Source organism: Amia ocellicauda, chromosome 7 (genome assembly GCF_036373705.1).
Source record: "Amia ocellicauda isolate fAmiCal2 chromosome 7, fAmiCal2.hap1, whole genome shotgun sequence".
In the NCBI taxonomy this organism is placed as follows: Eukaryota; Metazoa; Chordata; class Actinopteri; order Amiiformes; family Amiidae; genus Amia; species Amia ocellicauda.
This window is the reverse complement of record NC_089856.1, coordinates 104,224-127,924: the sequence shown is the minus strand read 5'-3', so window position 1 is coordinate 127,924 and position 23,701 is coordinate 104,224. Positions and strand designations below refer to the sequence as shown.

Below are 23,701 nucleotides of genomic sequence, written 5' to 3'. Positions count from 1 at the left end.
TTTTTGACCGTGTGAAAACATTTTTTTTAGTAAACAGTCAAACGAAGAACCTTGTAGCTCCGTTTTTATTCGTGTCAGACTCATTGCTTCACATAGACAACTGCGGTTGCAAATTTGAAGAAAGCTGCGCCACTACATTAGTCAAAAACTTGCTCACATTGGAAGCCGTAGAAAGGAGCACAACAGACTCGCTGTGCTGAAGAAAGGAACAGAGTCAGTGGGATTTCTTACCTTTCATTAACCACACCAAAAGACGGGACCAATTGAAATTACTAAAGGTACAGTGACTATTGACATTTTGACTGAATACAGATGAATGATAGAAAATCAGGATTGCTAGCAATGAGTGGGAATGACGAAGCTAATTGTTACTATGAGCCAAGTACTGAAGTTTAGACCCCATACGACTGTGAGCTGCGTTCGTTTTTTGCCGTTTACATGCCATATTGAAAATAGCAACGTTTTACTTTTTGAGAGACGGTGAATCTTTTTTGAGTATTTGTATGTAATGGTTTTCGTTTGATAATAGTTTTTTTCTGAGAAGTGTAAACGTTTGCTAGCGACTTTGGGAAGTGAAGATAAAATGGTGGACGATTTAGTCACCGCAGAAAAGAGGGCAGCAAAGCCCACAGAAAAGGCTTTGGAGGAAAAACATTACAGACTTACATCATTAAGAAGAGCAAAGCTAGGTCAGCTTACTAGCAAAATGAAAGAATTGGATCATCTAAAAGAAGATGAAGGTAATTTGAAAAAGTTGAAGAGTTAATGCAAAACGACTTATATTCAGTTAACTAAAAAATAATAAAGATGATGATGATAATGTTGATCCAAGTGATAGCATTTCAGAAGTTTTAACACACTTGTGCAAGAAAAATGTCAAACATGGGACTGTTACTGGACACATGTCAGTGTCTTCATCCACAAGCTCCACAGGTTCTGCAGGCTTAAGGGAAGAAGCTGAGCATGCAGCACTGCTAGCCAAGGCAGCATCTTTAAAAATGAAACAAGCTATTGAACTTGAGGAAGCACAGTTAAAAGCTAAAGGAGCAACTGGAGTTAGAGACAGCTATCGCAGCATCCAGTGCTAAGCTGAAAGTGTTTGAAGATAATGACAACCCTCTGGATGGCATGAATGACTACTTTAAGTTGAAGACATCAATCAAGGCAGAACCCAGAGGAGCCTCAGGGTTGGAGTATGGAGATCCACCTCCTGCACCATCAGTCAGAAGAAAAGATCTCTCAGCACTTTTATTCCAACCAGCTCATGCTACAGGAGTAAATGAGAGCACTACAGCAGTGGGGGACAGTCCAGGTATGGAACAGCGTAGACCATACCACTGTGATGACCACCAGAGACCTGTAGAATATAAGAAAGATCTCTATCAAGTTATGCGGCGGCAGAACGAGATTACAGAGATGCTTGTAAAGCAGTAAGACATGTCTCATCTCCCTAAAAGAGACATACCTGTGTTCAAAGGTGACCTGCTTGTTATAAATCCTTCATCAGAATATTCGAGCATGTCATCAACAGCAAAACAGAGTAGTCGAGACAAGTTGTACTACTTGGAACAGTACACCAGTGGAGAACCACAGGACCTTGTCTGCAGCTGTGAACACATGGCACCAGACAGAGGTTAAAGAGAAGCAAGGCAGCTACTTCAGAAGCATTATGGTGATGAGCTGAAAAAAAGCCTTAAAGTGGCATCAGATCAAGTCAGATGATGGGAAAGTGTTGCACTGTTGCAAGTGTTGATTGGATGTCGTAAAACTATGGAGGGTATCGAGTACATGGATGAAATGGACAATCCAACAAACATGCGAGCTGTCATCTCAAAACTTCCGTACAAGATGAGAGAGAATTGGAGAGCGACAGCCTTCGATATTCAAGACAGACAGGGAAGAAGAGCCAGGTTTATCGAAAGGCAAGCTAAAGTTGCTATGGACCCGCTGTTTGGAGACATACAGGATTCCAGCAGAGCTACTGAAGGAAAAGGGAAAAAAAAACTGCTGGCACAAAAACTCTAAAGAAAAAAAAGGGAAGCAGTTTTGTCACCAGCATCACTCCAGCTGGAGAAGAAAAAACACAATAATCACTTTCAAAAAAGAGTAGCCAAGCTAAGCCTGTGAATGCTTTCCAGAAACCCTGCTTATTCTGACAGAATTCAATCATGCATTTGACTCTTGCAGTAATGTCAGAGAACAGCCACAGAAAGACAGAACTGAGTTTCTAAAAAAGGGTCTTTGTTTTGGATGTCTTACACAGGGGCACCTTAGCAAGGATTGCAAGAAGAGAATGACTTGTCAAGATTGTTCTCTGAGGCACCCAAGCATGTTGCATGTCATTAAAGAAGACAGTGTCATCTCCAAGAAGAGTGAAGAGAGGAACATTGAAGAGAAGACAGTCTCAAGCGTGAAGATTAGTCCAAGAGAAGTGAGAAGACTGAACCTTTTGTTAAGGTTCAAAGGATATGCTGTGAAGGTACTCCAAGAACAACTGAAACGAGAAGACGGAAGAGTGTGGTATATTCCTCACCATGGAGTTTACCATCAGAAGAAAAAGAAGATTGTGTAGTCTTCGATTGCAATGCAATTTATCGGGGAACCTTGCTGAACGAACAGTTACTTCAGGGACCCGACCTCACCAACACACTTATCAGTGTCCTGACCAGATTCAGAGAAGACCCTGTGGCTATGATGGCGGACATTGAGTTTTTTCCCAGGTCAAAGTTCCGGTTGAAGATGCTGATCTGCTACGTTTCCTGTGGTAACCGGATGGCGACTTGAGTCAAGCAAAAGTGGAGTACAGAATGGTTGTGCACCTGTTTGGAGCCACATCATCCCCCAGTTGTGCATCCTATGCACTGAGAAGAACAGCTGAGACAAGACAACACCAGAGGTGGTTGACACAGTGTTCAGAAACTTTTATGTTGATTGTTTGAAGTCTGTGTCATCAGAGGACCATGCAGTTGCTTTGGCAAGGGATCTCAGAACTTTGTGTTCCAGTGGAAGGTTCTGTTTGACGAAATGGATGAGCAACAGCTGAATTGTCTTATTATCCATCTCAGAAGAAGAAAGAGCCACAGAAGTCAAAGATCTAGACCTGAGCCACAACAGTCATCCCATGGAGAGAGCTCTTGGTGTTCAGTGGTGTACCAAAACGGATATGTTTAAGTTCAAGATGCACATACAGGATAAACCAATCACAAAATGAGGAATTATCTCCATTGTCAGTTCTATTTATGACCCTCTTGGTTTTTTGGCACCGTTCATTCTACCAGTGAAGCTTATATTAAGAGACCTGTGTAGAGAGATGTGAGGCTGGGACGAAGACATCCAAGATGGACTGGCTCAGAATTGGCAGAAATGGTTGACAGACCTGAAGCAGCTTTTCAGCTTTAATGTTAACAGATGTATCAAGCCTTCAAGTTTTGGCACCACAAAGACGACACGGCTACATCACTTTTCTGGCAATGGATCAGTGTCATACCTGCTGACGAATAAAAAAGGCAAGAAGCATTGTTCCTTTCTGATGGGAAAATCCAGGGTGGCGCCGCTGAAACAGATCACTATTCCAAGAATGGAGTTGACAGCAGCAGTCGTTGCAGTCAAAGTTGACAAAATGCTGAGGGAAGAGCTACAAGTTCCACTTGAAGAGTCTACCTTCTGGATGGATAGCTCTACAGTTTTGAAGTACATAGAGAATGAAACCATGCGTTTCAAGACTTTTGTGGCCAACAGAATTGCTATTATCCGTGAGGCTACAGAACCAAACCATGGAGGTATGTCAACACCTCAGTGAACCCAGCAGATCAGGCCTCCAGAGGTTTGAAAGCTGAACACTTTATTAACAGAGAAAACTGGATACAGGGACCGAGTTTCCTGTTGAAAGAAGAAAGTGAATGGCCAAAAAGACCAGATCAACTGAGTCAAGTTCCAGAGGATGACGTTGAGATAAAAAAAAGTCAATCTCATGAATATAAAGGACAATTCTGATGCATTGAACAAACAATCAATTACTACTCAAAATGGCATCAGCTGAAGAAAGCTGTTGAATAGTTTATCCGACTGAAAGAAATGTTGTTTCACCTGAGTGGTAAAAGAAAAGAGTTTCAAGTTACAATCAGTCAGTCTGAGAGTGACCCTGACAAACAGAAAGCTTTGCTCCAGCAGCAAATGCAGAAATATAAAGTAACACTAGATAAGAAACCGCTTACAATGGATGACTTGTCCAAGCTGAAACTGAGCTAATCTGCTTCAGCTAGAGACTAAAGTATCCAGAAGAAATCAAAGTCTTGCAGAAAAAGAACACCTCATAATAGTCCACACAGATTAAGTAAGAGTCATTGTAGTAAAAGAGATCAGTGCCAGTTTTTGACCATGCTCTTCCTGGCACTGTATGTGAGCACAGGTCCTCTGGGGTTGCTGTTTTTATTTGTGTTACAGACAGCACACTGAGACACAGTGTCCTCAATCTGAGTTGACATGCCTGGCCAATAGAGAATGTCCCTGGCTCTTCCCCTAACTTTACTATTCCCAGGTGTGACTTTGTTCAGCAACTCCTGTTTTAGTTGGTTTGGTACAATGAGCTTTGCAACTTTGAACATGAGCCCTGATGTGTAGCTGATTTCCACTCTGAATGTCTAGTATAGCTGAATTTCTTTTGGAACAGCTTTCTTCTCACTTTGCCATCCACTCATTGTTATTTCTGTCAGAATTTGCATTTGTGGATCTTCTGCTGTTACCTTTCTGAACACTTGCAGTTTCTCTTCAAACATAGTGTGATCCAGTTGACCTACATCTCTTCTCCCAGCAGGTCTTCGCTATGTTTGTTGAGATATGCTCGGCTCAACACATTGGCGATGTGCATACTGCATCTTTGTAGTCTGAGTAACATCCTCTGCAACCTTGGAGGAGCTTGGTGAAGTGGCTTCTTGAAAAGGTTTTCCAAAGGTTTGTGATCACTCTCAACATGTATTTCTCTGGCATACACATATTAATGCAATTTATAACATCCATAGACTGGCTAGTAGCTTTTTCAAACTGTGCGTATCTGTGCTGACAGTCTGAATGCTCATGACCCACAAGCCACAAGCTTTGCTCCTATGGCTTCTGAACTGGCATCCAGAGATAGTTTGATGGGTTTGTTGATGTTGTAGCACTTCAGTGCTGGTGTATTTGTAATCAGTCTTTTGAGGTTTTCAAAGCTTATTTTTTGTTAATCTTCCCAGTGCCATGTAGTATCGATCTCAAGTAACTTCCTGAGCGGAGCACTGACCTCAGACAGGTTAGGAATTAATTTGGCAAGATATTGTATAATTCCCATGAATTGCATCAATGCTTGTTTGTTTTCAGGTAGAGGAAGTTGCACCCTGGCTCTCACATTTTGTGGTTTCAGACCATCAGCTGTGAGTATGTGACCAATATATCTTATTTCTGTTCTGATCTTGCACTTGCTTTTGTTTAACTTGAGATTGTACTCTCTCGCTCTCTGTAGCAGTTTGGTCAGTCTGTGATCATGCTGCACAACTGTGCAACTTTTTGTTGAGTCTTACCGCTGTTTTTTAAAAGGCATAAGTCTTGTTGCATTTAACAGCTGTGTAGCAGCATTTTCATTCCATTATGTGCCAACCTGTGGCATAAGGGTGGGCTTGTCCCACCTGTGCCCAATCCCATCGAATGAGCGTAAGATGTTGATTAAAATATGTTAATGAGAAGTCTGCTCTCTCTGGGCAAATTTAATTGCTTCATCCACGTATATATGAATTTATGTGGCAACACATTTGCCTCAAGGGAAACACAAAATGAACATGGGTAGCCATTATAACTGTCTGCAACTAAATATTGTAAGGAAATGCATCACTGTGATGACCCCTGACTTGTACAGACTGGAACCTAATCTCTTTCCCTCAAACATACTGAGTTGTTTGAAACCAGTGTATCTACAATGGCAGCCTCCTGTTCAGTGTTGACTCTTCCTTGGGTTGTCTTTTCAAGTCTATAAATGGATATAATTAAATGGTCAAGGAAGATGATGATGATGAAAACTCCTGATGTGTATATTGTATAGTACCGTAATCCAGTGAAGTAATCTATGGTCACTTACCTTTTCCCATTTATGAATACTTTTACAGTAATTATTGATGCCACATTTGACCTGCTTAGATTGGGCTGCACCCAGCCTCTCGCATTGAAAGGCCATGATTTATCACATGATCAAAAATAGTGGCACATATGTCAATGGAGCTGCTGTGCCACTGCATAGATGCACTCCATCAAAACAGTATAATTTGTCTTTTAATAATTAATAATGTTTAATTTAGTAATAATAAGTAATTAAATGTTCTTTCCATCAGCCAATTCACAATGGCACAACAAATACTATGAGCATCAATATGACATGGTCAGCCCTATACTACTCTCTCTGTCTTATTCTGCTTGCTTGTAAAATAGTGTAAATGGTCAGTAAACATTTCACCCCAGCATGAACTGAACTCATGTTCTCTGGCTGACTCATATCAAGAAGACCAAAGTAGAAACAATTTCACTCAACAGCAAAAAATACTTTGAAAAAAGATTTTACTATATTCAGTTACATATGGCAAGCCGTTGTGACATTTAATCCATAATTACTGATATCCGAAATACAATTTCTTGATATCAAGAATGAACTGTATTTTTGATATCAGAAATTGAATTCTTGGTATAAAAATTGCATACTAAATAGCATCTGGTTCTATTTTTGATGTCAGGATTGCTGCATTACTGACCCATTGGCACTTTGTGCTGGCCAGCAAGCTGTACAAAGATGAATGGAGAAAGGCAAAAGGAACCAAATTCAGTAGGGATAGATACCTAGTGCACTCCTGTAATGTATCAACTATTATCTTATATTTTAATGCTATAAAAAAAACAACTGTAGAATGTGTATATTATCTGCAGTATGTCTCCATGAAATAATGGCACTGATTTCAATGTGAACTTTATTCTCTTAATATGAACAAAACCTGAAAACAGAGATGATTATTCACGAATGCCAAGGAAGCAGAACGATAACCAATACCAGTTTTTAGTATTCCACCCCTTTTTCCCACTACATGGTCTGTTAATGCCTGTGTCTCTGTCTACATATTTTAAGAAAGTGCTGTGAATCTGATATTACATACAGTGAGGGAAAAAAGTATTTGATCCCCTGCTGATTTTGTACCTTAATCCCATAGAAAATCTGTGGAGGGAGCTGAAGGTTCGAGTTGCCAAACGTCAGCCTCGAAACCTTAATGACTTGGAGAGGATCTGCAAAGAGGAGTGGGACAAAATCCCTCCTGAGATGTGTGCAAACCTGGTGGCCAACTACAAGAAACGTCTGACCTCTGTGATTGCCAACAAGGGTTTTGCCACCAAGTACTAAGTACTAAAGGGGTCAAATACTTATTTCCCTCATTAACATGCAAATCAATTTATAACTTTTTTGAAATGAGTTTTTCTGGATTTTTTTGTTGTTATTCTATCCCTCACTGTTAAAATACACCTACCATTAAAATTATAGACTGATCATTTCTTTGTCAGTGGGCAAAAATCAGCAGGGGATTAAATACTTTTCCCCTCACTGTATCAATTCAACAGAATCCCTTACAGAGTGTAGTCTAAGCATTCAATGCAGTGTGGTCATCCTAAGCCTGTGGTTACACCAATTACAGGCTTCCATTCAAGTCCATTGAGGTTGCAGCATTGGAAGGCTACCGTCATTCGTGCAACAGCATAACTTCGAAAAAGATGTTGGCAAAATCAACTGAGCATCCCCATTCTGGCAGAATACTGCAACATAATCTAATGTAATTCACATAGTACTGGGCAATAATGGATTAATCCATATTGGATTAACTCAGACTGAGGAGCCCACTGGAAAGTAAGTGAACTTTCATAAGAACATAAGAAAACGTCCAATGGAGAGGAGGCCATTCACCCCATCATGCTCGTTTGGTGTCCATTAATAACTAAGTGATCCAAGGATCCTATCCAGTCTGTTTTTGAATGTTCCCAAATTGTCTCTTCAGCCACATCAGTGGGGAGTTTGTTCAGATTGTGATGCCTCTCTGTGTGAAGAAGTGTCTCCTGTTTTCTGTCTTGAATGTCTTTTAAATATTAAAATATTTAAATGGACTTTTCTTTAAAATTACTGAAAGGTATTTAATTGTCTGAAGGACCAAGCTGTATGTACAATACATTAATTGTGATTGTTTTCAAAAGAACATTTTTAAAATATCAATGATAGGCTTGTTTTCTGTATCACGGAATGGTTAAAGGTTAATTTAAATTTAAATTAATTGTATTTAAATGTTTAATTAATTTGTCAGAAGTGAAAAACAGAATAGTGTTCAAATTGTCTTTGCATTGTAGCCTATTTTTCTTCAGTGGCCTGGTTTCATGAAGAATAGGCATAGTGTGTGAAGATGCTACAGAAACAAGCTTTTGTTGTGTCTGCCTTTAACGCATAGGAGTTCTTAAATGGAGCCTAATGTATCCTGTCAATTTATCATGCACTTTTCATCACCAGCAATAAGTCACTGACAAAACTAGTCTTCTGTTATGAATCACTATTTAAGCTTTGTTAAAAACAAATAGCGCTATAATAAACAATAAATAACAGATACAGTACATATTCACGTACAAATTACATAAATAAAACCCCAAATAGACATATAAATAAATCATAAATAACAGATACAGTTCATATTCAATTCAGTAGTTACATAAATAAACCCAGTCACTTACTGTCTCTTTAGGTCCAATACATCTTCATATCCTGCAACGATTCCAAAAGAAGCCTTTGATTAAATCCCACAGTTACCCACTGCAGGTGTAGTCTGTTTTTCAACTCTTAATCTCACTCCTTTTAATTGATATCTCCGGCTACATGACTGTATGCAGACTTCCTACAGAAAACTACCATGCCCAGAATGCATCACTCTGTCGGCGTGTTTACGTGGCTGCGTTCACGTCGCGCAGACTTCAGTCAATGGTCACGTTCGTGCTGCCCAGATTTCCGCAGTTCTGCGCGGGTTTGCGCGGCTCCACCAATAGGATCGGTGAGATTCTGCAGATCTGTTCAGAACTGCGGAAATCTGCGCTACACGAATCTGCGTAGAATATTAACATTTAGCCAGTGAATGCTCAGACTTTCCGCAGACTCTGTGCAGAATGACTAAAGTCTGCTTGTCGAACCCATGTAAACACACACTTCCTATCACAACAATACTAAATACTGAGCCCAAACCGAAATAGCCCACAATGAGATGACTGTTGCGGGTGATATAGTAGGTAGGAACCTTTATGCCCGGCAGAAGCGTGGCGGGACAGCAGTGTGTGCAGCACAGCGCTGTGTGGGTGCAGTGGCGCGGTTGAGTTTACAGAGGAGAGACAGTTTGAATCGTATATCGAGAGGTCCGATCTACCGAGAAGACCACAGACGTGTAAGTGTGTTTCTGTGTAACACGATATCGGGCTTTCCAGCGCTTAACATGTACTGGCACCCGACAAGCCAACCCACAAAACTTTCGCCGAACTCGTTGAAGTGCTGCAGCGGCATATATCCCCAACACAGCCGTTATTGCAGGACGTCTCGGTTCCACAGAGGGAGACTGTCTCTCCCTCTCCCTCTCTGCTGATCTCTGAGCTGCAGCGTTGTTGTCAGGCGCTGCGGGACGGGTCTGTCTGTGGCCTGCACTGTGACTTTGTACAAAAGAGGTTGTTGTGCGAAAAAGATTTAACCTTCGTGTATACTACTGAAAAGGCGTTAGCAATGGAAATGGCATATATAAATTAGCAAGAATTAGCAAAAAATGTGACAATGAATAAAGTATGGTCGCAAACGCTGGTAAGGTATGGAGGGAGATCACTGTCAAAAATATTAATATGCGTAAAAATAAATACACAGCACCAAACAGTCGTTCGTCGTCAAACAATTTGCTAGGTTAATTATGCCCCGTTTCCACTGGCCACATTTAGCTGGACCTCAGCGTGGCCGTGCCGGGCCAGGGGGGTTGTACTGGGGCTCAGCTGCACCTCCGCCTGCGCCCGGACTAGTTTCAGGCGGCACAGTTTCCACACCGGTCCGGGTCAGTACTGTGACGTCACAGACGCAGCGCCACTGCAGCTGGAAATTGTAACTACAGTAATGGCTGCTGCTCTCGATGCGGTTGAAACTTTTCCAAAGAAGGAGTGTACCTTGGGAAACGATTAATCTGGAGCAGTTATTAATGTACGGTTGAAAAGTGCCACACAGGGTTAATTACTGAAAGACATTTAAGAGTGTTTGAAAAGATCGCGAAAATCCTGTTGCAGAAAGGACTGCATAGGACTGCAATACAATGTGCCCTGACGAAATACTTTATTTTTTTTGTTATAGATGCACGCAAATATGAAATATTCATCCTGGATTTAAATTTAATGTCCCGATGTCAAATTGTTAATTCTCTAAAAATTATGTAAACGGCATGGTTTTTAGCTTTCCCCTTTTTACAGTATCTTAAAACTATTAAAATGTTTAAAACGGAGGCAGATTTTTATATGATCAATCTCATGAAAAATCGTATATTTTAATTACATTTGTAATCCCTCATTATCGCTATAACTATATGTTAATGATAATCCAAGTATAGAGCTTTACCGACTGCAGAAATACAAACCTTACAAAACGTATCGATTAATACAACTGATCCATTCATTACAGTGTCAAATGTGTTTTTAAAGGAATCCCATTCACAATAAAAGTTATTGATGTGGCTTTTATTTTGCACATTGATAAAGCTGCAGGTACAGAGAAAACATGCTAACACTGAATTTGTGGGAAAACTGTTCATTAAGTTATGGATCCCAGAGTGTTGTAACTGTATTTTTATATACATGCATTGGTTTTGCTTAAGAAACTGTCTGTGACTGTCATACTGTATATTTCATGATATAGACATGTAGTGGCTACACGGGACAGATTTAAACTCAGCGCACTGTATTTAATAATGCAACACATTTCATTCTCCCACAGTCAAATAATAAGGCTGAATATCTAGGATACTTAAATTAAGCTATATTGTCAATGTTAATTGGATCATGATACAGGGAGAAGTAACACGGTTATTTACGATGCACTGGTTAACAAAATCAAATAAACTAGAAGACATTTTAAGTGATGTCATTTGTTTTATATATTGTTTAATTGTATTTGTACTTTTGAATATCTGGTATAAATTATACTATAAGACTGTGTTTATTGCACTTTAATGTTAGAGGTATTTCAGCCTCCAGTTTAAAACACTAAATCCCAGAATACCGAGTGTACCAGATGCGTTTTGACCTTTCGTGTCTCACAGTCACTTCCTAGGGCAGCTGTACCTCACGACAATGTAGTGGAAACGCTGCCAGCAAAGTGTACAGTTACAGCCCGGCCACACGGAGGTGCACCTGAACGTGGCTAGTGGAAACGGGGCATTAGATGAGTGGCTGTGGACAAGCAAATTAAATCACACATATAACCTCTAAATGCATATATTAACTAACTGATTGATTTGTAATGTTCTATCTCTGTATTGGTAATGTAATTTTACCGTCCTATCTGCAAAGATTTAGGAGTTTTTTTGTTCCACCCTAATTTCTCGATCACTTACATTGGAATAATACATTAACTTGGCTAGATACAGACCATTGTATAAGCATCAGTGCCTCTGAATGAAAATGCCCTTTTAAAAAATTAACTGTGTTAAATATCATACTGAATACATTACTAAATCAGTTAAGTAACTGAGTAAAAAGTAAACCCTTCTAATATATCTTCAGTGTCACTTGATTGTGACACTCCCATTGTCAGAGCTCCCTGCCCCCCTGGTCCCTAGTTTAAAAGATTCTCAATTACTCGGCACATACGCTCTCCCAATGTATTAGCCCCCCTTCTGTTTAGATGGGACCTGTACAATCTGGATGGTCTACATCTATCCCAGAAGAAACACCAATGCTACATAAATCTAAAACCCTCTTTCCTACACCAGGATTTCAACCACGTGTTAAACTTTCTAATCTCTGCCCGTCTCCCTGGCCTGGCACGTGGTACCGGAAGTATTTCAGAGAAAACTACCGTGGAGGTTCTGCTCCTTAGTTTGTTTCCTAACTCTTTAAATTTGTTTTGCAGAGCCCTTCCTTTTCCTATGTCATTGGTTCCAGTGTGGACCAAGACCAGTGGATTCCCCCAGCTTTGGCCAGTAGCCCGTCTACTAGTTTAGGGAGATCTGCAACCTGAGCACCAGGCAGGCAAGATACCATTTAACAGATAGTATCACTAGAACACACTGTGTGATCTACACCTCTAAGAATTGAGTCTCCTACTATAACTACCTCCCTCTTCTGGGGGGAGTGGGCACCATGGTGCTCTGGTGCTCAACTGCCCCCCCATCACCCTCTGAGCCGTCACTGTCCAACTCGGTGTCCAGCAGTTGGAACCTGTTGGGCAGTTCTAGCTCTTGGGATGTCTCTAGGGGTTGTGCACGCCCTGTTCTGCGGTTACGACCTACTGTAACCCAGCAGTTCTCCACGCTGTCCTGCTCTAAGGTCTCAACTATTCTAGGTTTTGGCTGCACACCATCTCTTTCATGGGCTGATTCACCAATTCTTCTATATCCCTAATACAGTGCAGATCAACAATCTGAGCCTCAAGATCATGAACCTTAATCTCTAGGATTTCAACAACGTTCACAAATGATTGCCTTCCTGGATGAAGTCATCCAAGAAGGTTTCATTCTGCAAACCTGACACTAGTGGCCACATGCTTCTCGATGTTGTTGTTTTGTTTTGTTTTTGTCTCTTGGTTCTTGTTCCCTAGTCAACTGCTTAACTTTTGTGACTGAGAAACAGCGCAGCTCTTTCTCAACAGCTGCTTTAAGTAGCTTTTGTCTGGCCCCACCTGGCTCCTCCTGCAACAGATTTCCTGCTAGTCCTTGACTAAATCTCCCTTCTACAACCTGTTTACTTCCACCAACTCAGCAGCTGAACTGAATTGACTTCAATTAAGGCAAACTTAAAACAAAATGAGCAATGCCAAGACTGGTCTGAAATTAGGAAAACAACAAGATGGCTGCATTTCACCTGTACTGTCCTGTGTCTGCCTGTGGCAACTTGTAAATCCTTCTGTTTCATATTATTTGATTGTGGTCTGTTCCTATAATTGTGATCATACAATCATTGGAACAGCTGCACTAGTGGGAAAACTGCACTCTGACACAGAGTGCCTACATGCTCTCGGTTTATTTAGAGGTCTACAGTATTTAGAGATGAAATATTTCAAGAAGTTTTGAAATCCATTTGACTTTCCATATACGAGCACCAGGCTGTGCTCTCACTGTCTGACTTCATACATGCTCCCAGTTTATTTGCTGACTGGACACTTTATTAGCACTTCTGAATTATGTTCTGATATAATGACTTGTGTAGGAATTGCATGAACTGTGTGAGTTTTCAGAGCTGCTGTTCTCAGTGCTGTTCTCCTGTGTCATCTCTCCCCCAGGAGCTGTAGAGGCCAGCGCTCTCCCTGACTCTGGGGAAAGGGCTCCCACTGAGCAGCAGCACTGGGAGCAGGAGGGGGGCTCCAGTCTTAGTCAGGACACAGAGCCCACAGCTACTGAAGGCACCCAGGGGCTGAGTGAGCAGCCCAGGAGCAGACAGAGTGAGGAGGAACTTGGGGGACAGGAGTCTGGCCACATGGCAGAGCCACACACTGAGGGGTCGACACAGGGACTCGGGGCACTGGCATCTGACAGTGCAGGGTCAGTGGTCATAAAGAGTGATCCTGAGCTGGACTGCACCCACACTGTGGATTTCTGCAGGACCCAGTCTCTGGGATCTGAGTGTGGACCCAGTACAGCTGGTGCTGAGCCAGGCTCTCCCAGAACACAGTGTGGACCCAGTCTGCTGTCTGATCACATTAAAACAGAGGACGACGCACTGCAGTGTGTTTACACAGTGGAGCCGAGAACACAGACTCCCTTCAGAGATGCACTTGGACATCTCAAAATTGACAACATTACAGACAGTGCCTGGGACCTGTGGCCTGAGCTCCCTGTAGCTGGACAGTGTGACCTGGGGCCTGAGCTCCCTGTAGCTGGACAGTGTGCTGCCTTGAGGACGGGGCTCAGTGAGGGGAGCGACAGTGCAGTGAGAGGGGAGAGCCCATCATCACAGCGCAGACGGCTACGTCCCAGACCCCCTAGGCCCCCTAGACCCCCTAGCTCCTCCAGCTCCTCCAGCTCCTCCAGCTCCTCCAGCCCCCCCTCCTCACCGCTGCGGCGTGGAAAACATCGCATTCGCACAGGAGAAAGACCGTTCTGCTGTGCCCAGTGTGGGAAGAACTTTGCGCGGGCAGATACCCTCAGTGCACACCAGCGCATTCACACAGGAGAGAAACCGTACTGCTGCACCCAGTGTGGGAAGAGCTTCTCTCGGGCAGACACTCTGGACGCACACCAGCGCACTCACACAGGAGAGAAACCGTACTGCTGTGTCAAGTGTGGGAAGAGCTACTCTCAGTTAGCTAGCCTCAACAGACACCAGCGTGTTCACACAGGAGAGAGAGCGTACATCTGTGGGCAGTGTGGGAAGAGCTTTTCTGAGGCAGGCTGTCTCAACAAACACCAGCGCATTCACACAGGACAGAGACCGTTCTGCTGTCTCCAGTGCGGGAAGAGTTTCTCTGATGCGTCTAACCTCACGAGACACCAGCGCATCCACACAGGAGAGAGACCTTATTGTTGTGGCCAGTGTGGGAAGAGCTTCACCCAGGCAGTTAACCTCCATGCACACCAGCGCACTCACACAGGCGAGAGACCGTTCAGCTGTGCACACTGTGGAAAGAGCTTTTCTCAGGCAGCTAATCTTAACATACACCTGCGCACTCACACGGGAGAGAAGCCGTACTGGTGTGCCCAGTGTGGGAAGAACTTTTCTGCTGCTTCTCATCTCAACAGACACCAGCGCGTTCACGCAGCAGAGAGACCATAACACCCATGTGGGAAGGGTTTCACCGAAACATGACTCTCAATCTTGGGTGGGCATAATTGTATATTGTTATTGTACTTTCATAATGTGCAGTAATGTTTATCATTTGTATGGCATTAAAGCACCCAAAATAAATAATATTTCTGAAAAATATAGAGAACACTCCGGAGATGTGAAATGCACAAACTGGGTGTGACGTCCAAGTGAAACACAATAACATGACGTCTACTAGTGAAAGCCACTGTTTAGTTGTTTCTGACGTTTAGAATATTCCTTACTACTGTAAATAATTATCAACACGGTACTCGTGAATAATAATTCACTAAACTTGTAAGGGAACATACAAAACAATTGTTTTGGCTATTTGTTTCATTTAATCAACATATCAAATTTCCTCCTAAAAGGACTGGTCTGATTTCAAAAGCCTATAACTCTGTAAATCTTTACAGAGTAACACAATACACATTACACAATATAATATAAAGTAGTTTTTTCTGCATGTTATAATTTTCAAAATCATGTTTCACATCACATTAAGAAGGCACCTCTATGTATAGATTGCTGAATCTCCACATATCTCTTCAGCGGCATCTCAACAACAAGTGTACCGATTTATGTGTTGATAGAACCCACTGTATGAGAGTTTTTGTGTGAGGTGTCTCGGTGTCCAAACAAATACCCAACTGGCCAAAGAATACTACTAACTAATACTCCACAGTATCTAAAAATGAGTCTGTGGGCGCGTGGCAGCTTTACCCATCACGGGGTGGTCTGTGTCTGTGCCAGTGCGTAATGTGCCAGTGCGTAATGTTACAGTACGTCTTGATTACGCATTCCTCTTGTGCAGAGGTATAGCCGCCAAAAGTGCAACTCATTTGAAAGCTGAGTTTACTGGCTTCTTTCCAAATCAGATTTTTTTGCAAATAGGCTTGTTTTGGTTAGAACAGCTTAATTATTAATCCAGTATATACTATTTTTTGTTCTATCAAACAATAAAATTCAGATCCAGTGATATAAAATACTTCTGTATTCGTACACTATACAGAGTTTTTACTTCCTGACATGAGCTCTGTACTAGTGTGTGTTGCTTCTACTGAAATGGTTTCAGTTTTGTTTTGATCAGTAAACTGTCTGGTTCCAGACTATGTCAGTGTTGTCAGCATTTTCTGAGATTTATTATGACTCAGACCAAATATCCCCTTCCCCCCACCCCCTATTTTAGAATATATATTTTTTCGCATCAGAGAATGATTGACACCATCTCAGCTTTCACGGGATACCAGTCACTTGGAAGAATAAGAATCAACATTTTCATACTGTACAGTCATACCATGTATGTTTGTGTATCAAGTAAAAAAGGACAACTATCATATCAGCATTTGGCCAAATGGTATAACATTAAGAAACAAAACATTTATTTTGGGACACTCACATGTATAATTTGCTGCCATCACAGCCTGTTGAAGGAGATTGCTGTAATGGACACAGTCCTCACCCAGTGACTCTTGTCTTGTCTGTTTTGGAGTTGGGTCAGGACTGGGAACATGACTGGGGAGGGGGGTAGAAGAATTGAGTCTCTATTTTGCCTGCTTTGTCAAGCCAATATGCTGTTACTGTGTCCTTGTGGATCAGTTAAAACTATAAATTGAACATCTGAGATTGAAAAAGATTGGTATGTATTATTATTACAATGTATCCAAGGTGACGTGCAGAATTAATAATTTAAATGGCGTTATCACATACATTTAAAGTTATACATACAAACTATCAAAAAAATGTATCTTTCCTGAAGATGAACTGCTTTACCTGTATGTGTCGTCTGAAGACTGTCTCTGTCCCTCTTCTCCGGGCTGTTTTGTTGTTAGGTTTTTCTGTTAATTCTGTACAGACTGTAGTTGTTACAGACTTTTTAATTTGCATTTCTTGTCCCATTGTGACTTCTACGGCATTTGAAAAGCTGTAATTGTGAACTGAATCATCTGTAGAGCAGAGGAAATCCTTTCTTTCAAATTTAACCTTAATAAGACACCTTTTTTACCCCATTTACACACAAAACGTATGCCGGCTTTTTGGTGCCATTTTGCCAGCAAGGTCTATGTGAAAGGGTTTATGCCGCTATTTAGACCCCAACAATTTTCCACCTTGGGATATAGTCTTAATGCTAATATTTTTACAGCAACACGTCTTTATTTTATTTCATTACGCAGTTATGTCAAACTTTAAAATATGAAATATAAAATAAGTTGTTTTGAACAATCAATCAATTACACCTAAAATTGGAAGCGGTAGGAATTCAGGGTAATGTAGATGGATTTTAAACTGGTTGATGTATAGGAAACAGAGGGTGGCAGTAAGACAAGGGAATGTCCTACTGAGAGACTGAGGGAACTGAACCTTTTCACCCTGGAACAGAGGACACTACATGGGGACTTGATCCAACTCTTCAAAATCATGAAAGGCATCGACCACACCAAACCAGATGAGCTTTTCCACATCAGCAGGGACACGCACCCGGGGACACAAATGGAAATTGGGCTTCAAGGCATTCAAGACAGAAAACAGGAAACTCTTCTTCACACAGAGAGGCGTCACAATCTGAACAAACTCCCCAGTGATGTGGCTGAAGAGACAATTTGGGAATATTCAAAAACAGACTGTATAGGATCCTTGATCACTTAGTTATTAATGGACACCAAACGAGCACGATGGGGCGAATGGGCTCTCAATTGGACACTTTCTTATGTTCTTATGTAACAAGTTTATTACACAAAATAATAAATACAAGTTTACTAAGAGCTCTCCTCTCATATGAACTGAAGAAAGGAGAAGCCTTATTGCTGATAAATGAGGTTGCAGTCTTATCAATTGGAAGTGATTATATCTAATTAAAATACAGTTGTACAAAATAGTTTACCACATGCATAATAATTAACATAGAGCTAGGTTTATTGCTGATGTTGAACTGTTTGATGTGTTGACTGGTGATGGTCAGTATTCTTCAGGCAGCATATGTTTATCAAAGACATTGAAGTAAGTCCTTAATCAAATACCTGTGCCCCAAAACACACAACCTTTATACTGTGTAACTGTTTTAGCTGATTGAATATCCAGGAAAGCAGTGGCTGAATTAATTAATGTAAAGGCCATAGCTGATTGAATAATTCTAAAGACAGTAGTCGATTTAAATAACCAAAAGACAATCACTGATTGAAATAACCTCTAAAACAGAAATGCATTAGGAACTAATAATTAGTAGCCCCCAGAAGAGGGTAAATACAAGCTAATGATTGCTTTACAGACAAACTGAATTAGCAACATTAAATCATTAATAATATAAAGAAAATAATGAAAGTAAATCTTCCCTCTACAATTTACACTCAAAGGATAGTAACTTAACTGCCACTCTATTCTAGTGGCTCCTCAACATCTACAGTATATGTAATCTTGGATTTGATGTAATTCATTTTGAGTATTTGGACCAGATGTGCTGCACCTGGAGATTGAGGAACACCGTAGTTGCTATATTTAAATGTGTAATGAGCACTGTGGACAGGGTCATGTATTGTAGCTATTCATTGACAGAACTAGAAGATGCAAAGCTAATAGCCCCGAATTGTTGTAATTTAGAAGAAGTTCTATTATACCTCTTCTAATGAGTCCTCTTGCACTGTGTTTACGTTGCCAGCTGATCCTGAGGATGCTGCTGTCAAGGGAGTGACACTGTTACTGAGGACGAGGAGCAACCACGACCACCCAATGTAATCGACAGAGCCCTGCTGATGGAGAGCAGGTGATCATGCATGACCTTGGTGACTTGCCAAATGCATTCGCCATCGTAATGGGACTCCTGTACTGTACAAACTGAATATGGACTACCCCAGATAGCTCAAGTATACATTTGATGGGATGTTTTCCATCGATTTTCCTTCCAGTTGTAAAAGTCAACAATAAAAGTGATCTAATGGACATTTGTTTTTTGGGAGAGCACATTTCCACGTTTTAAACATTGATATAATTACATTATTTTGCAAAGGTGACTGTGCCTCCCCATAGTTTACTAAAACAATAGAGCAATGTGTTTGACCATTTTCTGTCATTGCTCCAGGAGGCTCACTTTGACAAAGCTCGAGAACCCCTGCCTTAAAGCTGTCCTCTCTACCAGCATAGTAACATCATACAGTTTTTGCACTTTCAAATATAATACAATTGATTGATGTTATCTTCAGGGCAAGTACAACGTGTCACACAAATACAGCCTTTTGCTTCCTGAGGAGCAAAGTAATTTGAACAACATTTGGTTACATAAATGTGACAACTAAAGTAGCCTATCATGTCTCTGCCCAAATGTACATCCATAGGTAGCCCTTTGGGGAGATAATATTGGCGCTCAGGTTGGTTGGTACACATGAGGGTTGTGTATTAGCCACCTTACAGGAAAAGTCAATAATAGGTATAGCATGGTCTCAAACAGGACAGGACAACGTTACAGGAAATTTAAAATTAATGTATTCATGTCATTTAATTAAGCTTAATAATAGGAGCAAATCATGTGCAAAATAACACTAGTACTGCAATAAATATACTGCACATCATCAGCTCACTATTTCAAAATATGACCACATACTATCAGAGATAACTCTCCATCTGTGATCATAAAGAATGCAGAGAAATGAAGAAAGAAAGGGAGTTAGGTGATGATTATGAACTAACTTCACACCAAAGGATTGTATATTATCTTTGAATTCCTTCTAAACTAAGTGTGCTTGTTGTGATAGAATGGCATCCATTGCTGAGTTTTCTAATGATTTTATCAAATTACTTTTTCTTTCCAAAAAATCGTTATAGCCTTTTAGAAGCATAAAACAGAAACTATTCAATATTTAACAATTAATTGAGCATTCATTTAGCAATTTAGTTAATCTACATTAACTTTCAACATTTTTCCCCCAAGCAGAATGTATAAGCTTTTATATCATATATCACAGTGATGCACTGTGTACGTAATTTTAACCATAATATATATATATATATATATATATATATATATATATATATATATATATATATATACACTCACCTAAAGGATTATTAGGAACACCATACTAATACTGTGTTTGACCCCCTTTCGCCTTCAGAACTGCCTTAATTCTACATGGCATTGATTCAACAAGGTGCTGAAAGCATTCTTTAGAAATGTTGGCCCATATTGATAGGATAGCATCTTGCAGTTGATGGAGATTTGTGGGATGCACATCCAGGGCACGAAGCTCCCATTCCACCACATCCGCATACTGGATGTTTTTCCCTTTTCACACTATTCTTTGTAAACCCTAGAAATGGTTGTGCGTGAAAATCCCAGTAACTGAGCAGATTGTGAAATACTCAGACCGGCCCGTCTGGCACCAACAACCATGCCACGCTCAAAATTGCTTAAATCACCTTTCTTTCCCATTCAGACATTCAGTTTGGAGTTCAGGAGATTGTCTTGACCAGGACCACACCCCTAAATGCATTGAAGCAACTGCCATGTGATTGGTTGGTTAGATAATTGCATTAATGAGAAATTGAACAGGTGTTCCTAATAATCCTTTAGGTGAGTGTATATATACACACACACACACACATATCTAAGGATTACAGTCTTGAATAGCTTAGTTTCTTCCTAATGATTTTCATAAAAGCATCTTTAAAATGATCATATTTTCTTGAGGTGTGTATTGGAACATTAAATTCACCTCTTAACAATCTCAGGAAGGGAAAGAGCCATTGAAGTATAACTCTCCAACTGTAATAATGCTTTAGCTTCCACCCAATATTGTGATTTTGTTTGTAAGGAGTTTCCTACAGGACCCAGATTCCTACAGAGTGTTCATACATATACTTGATGAATGGGTATGCTTTAATTCCCATCATTTATTAAACCTAATAAATCTGTGAGTGATGTTATTTTAACGGAGTGTTTGAATAACTTGAAAGCCATCTTTTAGTGTATGGGAGTGTGTTTATGCACAAACAATGTGACACTGGTGTAATGGTCTTTCTCATTGGAATATCCTGTATGTTTTGTGATGTTTGATGAAACTCTGCTGAAAGATGAGAAATGATCCCACTTTGACAACACGCCACGTCTCAGCTGCTTTGCTTCAGAATTATGCAAACTATTACGTCACAACCCCTGTGGCTGCAGGATGAGGGAGTGAGGTGTGAGTTCTCCTGCATAAAGAGAGAGACTCTGCTCCTCAGCACGACAACACTGACCCACCCAGAGACACCATGAAGACTATGACCATCCTGTTCATCGTTGGCGTGCTCTACAGCAGTAAGTGAAACCTATGACAAATCATCGTCAATAACTCTGTATTGGGCCTAAATGGATTGATTGACAGTGGAATATTGAACTGAGAAGGCAATGTAGACTTGTCCAAAATAACAGCCATCAATGTGAAGATAACATTGTAAACAGAAATTATCAAGAGCTCTTGTAACAGGCAGCCCTAAAAAAATACAATGTCTTTAAAATTGTTTAAAAAGTTGAAGCTATGGTTTATGTAGCTTTTCGGAAACTCTATACAGACTCCAGCATAAAGAAAGCCACCCATTGTGTCTGTGTCAGTCTAGGGCTGTATTGATCCCACACTAATCTGCTTTTAATGCTCTTCTTTTCAGTTTCAGCTGTAGGTGCACTGGCCTACGATGCAATGGGTCCCGAACAGAATCCAATCTACAGATTCTATAAACAAGTGTAGTGAGGTAAGTAGACTGAAAAGTTTCATTATTATTATTATTATTATTATTATTATTAATAATAATATTTGTATGCTTTATCTGCATCAGACGCCTTTAACAGTGGTTCCTAAATTTCACAGAAAAAGCTGTCTGTTTGCTGTTGTTATATGTAATAAATACTAAATATACAACAACATGTTCTTTACACAGAGACCCCATGAACTGCATAAGCGTTTTTAAGTGATCATGTTCAGAGTTGGAAATTAGTTCTCAGAAATCTTTCTAAGGAGGAGAAAGAGAGAGGGTCACGGGTGGTTCAGAGACCTTGAGTTTTATTATTATTATAACCGATTTGTCTGTGCCGTTCTTTTTCTAGAGTTCATCGGAGGCTGCAGTAATCAAGACCATTCCAGCCGTGCTCTACTGAACCAAGAAACTGTGTAATCGCCTGTATACTAGAATCAGTGAGAAGGCTGTTTGACTAAATAAAATCCCTGTCCACAAAACTGTGTTCCTGTCTGTCATTACCAGTGCTGAGACCATCCTGTGTCTGTAACGAAGGGTGTTGACAATCTTGTGTAACTGTACACTCATAGAACTGGGCTCACACGACATTGTGCAGCAGTGGCGGCTGGTGACAATTGGGGAGGACAGGAGGAAAACCAACCCACTGCGTCATGTTATTTTACACTAGTTGGCTACTTAGCTCTACTTTCTTATGTTCAGGTTATGTTATGTTCTTATGTTCAAATGTAGCAATAATCCAACTAGCAACCCAATGAAGACTTATTCTACAACTAAGGTAAGTTAATGCATCCGAAGTTTATCCCCATCTTCCATAAGGAACAAATATCATGATACCATATATCATATTACAACACAAAGGATGAATATAAAATAGGGGCCAGGTGAACGAGAGGGAAAGACACATCTAATCACTGAGGGCTCTGGATGGGGATGAACCTCATTTGTCACTAGAAGCCTGTCAGTCTCATTAGCGGTGACACAGCACCCAGTACGTTACAGTGGGAAGTTTACACAACACCCTCTCATTTAAAAAGGAAAAACAAAAACCATGAAAATCTGGAATTATCAAAAACAAACGTAAATCTGAAAAATCTAAATGTGGTTCGCAATTTGCACATATAATTTCTCTTTTCTAATGTGGTACTGTATCTATCACTGTCTATCGCTTTACCACCAGTTCGTCACACTCACGTACGATACAGTGGTAGAGAAATTAAGATGAAATTTGGAAATTATCATTGGACGAATGTGATGTCAATATAGTATTCCAGTTGTTGATTGGTTAGGGAGGACGTCCTCCCTTGGAGCATCATTTCATGTGTTTTGGCCAATAACAGATTAGCATGAAAAAAAGGAAGTACAACAGAGGACACTACATGGGGACTTGATCCAACTCTTCAAAATCATGAAAGGCATCGACCACACCAAACCAGATGAGCTTTTCCACATCAGCAGGGACATGCACCCGGGGACACAAATGGAAATTGGGCTTCAAGGCATTCAAGACAGAAAACAGGAAACTCTTCTTCACACAGAGAGGCATCACAATCTGAACAAACTCCCCAGTGATGTGGCTGAAGAGACAATTTGGGAATATTCAAAAACAGACTGGATAGGATCCTTGATCACTTAGTTATTAATGGACACCAAACGAGCACGATGGGGCGAATGGGCTCTCAATTGGACACTTTCTTATGTTCTTATGTAACAAGTTTATTACACAAAATAATAAATACAAGTTTACTAAGAGCTCTCCTCTCATATGAACTGAAGAAAGGAGAAGCCTTATTGCTGATAAATGAGGTTGCAGTCTTATCAATTGGAAGTGATTATATCTAATTAAAATACAGTTGTACAAAATAGTTTACCACATGCATAATAATTAACATAGAGCTAGGTTTATTGCTGATGTTGAACT

General features: G+C 40.5%; 1 protein-coding gene and 1 long non-coding RNA gene across 2 annotated transcripts; both read left to right on the top strand.

The window, feature by feature from the left end:
* The first annotated feature begins 9,148 nt into the window (after positions 1 to 9,148).
* LOC136752397 (zinc finger protein 180) lies at positions 9,149 to 16,175 on the top strand. Its single transcript, XM_066707698.1, has 2 exons — positions 9,149 to 9,467; positions 13,544 to 16,175. The coding sequence occupies exon 2, from the start codon at positions 13,738 to 13,740 to the stop codon at positions 15,031 to 15,033; it is 1,296 nt and encodes a 431-aa protein (XP_066563795.1). The 5' UTR covers positions 9,149 to 9,467; positions 13,544 to 13,737; the 3' UTR covers positions 15,034 to 16,175.
* A 5,030-nt stretch (positions 16,176 to 21,205) lies between these two features.
* On the top strand, positions 21,206 to 22,262 carry LOC136754002 (uncharacterized). Its single transcript, XR_010817480.1, has 3 exons — positions 21,206 to 21,349; positions 21,697 to 21,780; positions 22,133 to 22,262. It is a non-coding gene; the product is annotated as an uncharacterized LOC136754002 (long non-coding RNA).
* The last annotated feature ends 1,439 nt before the right edge of the window (positions 22,263 to 23,701 follow it).

What these genes read in the sequence shown, in the direction of transcription:
- LOC136752397 (XM_066707698.1), top strand. Translation starts at nt 13,738, where the DNA reads ATGGCAGAGCCACACACTGAGGGGTCGACACAGGGACTCGGGGCACTG.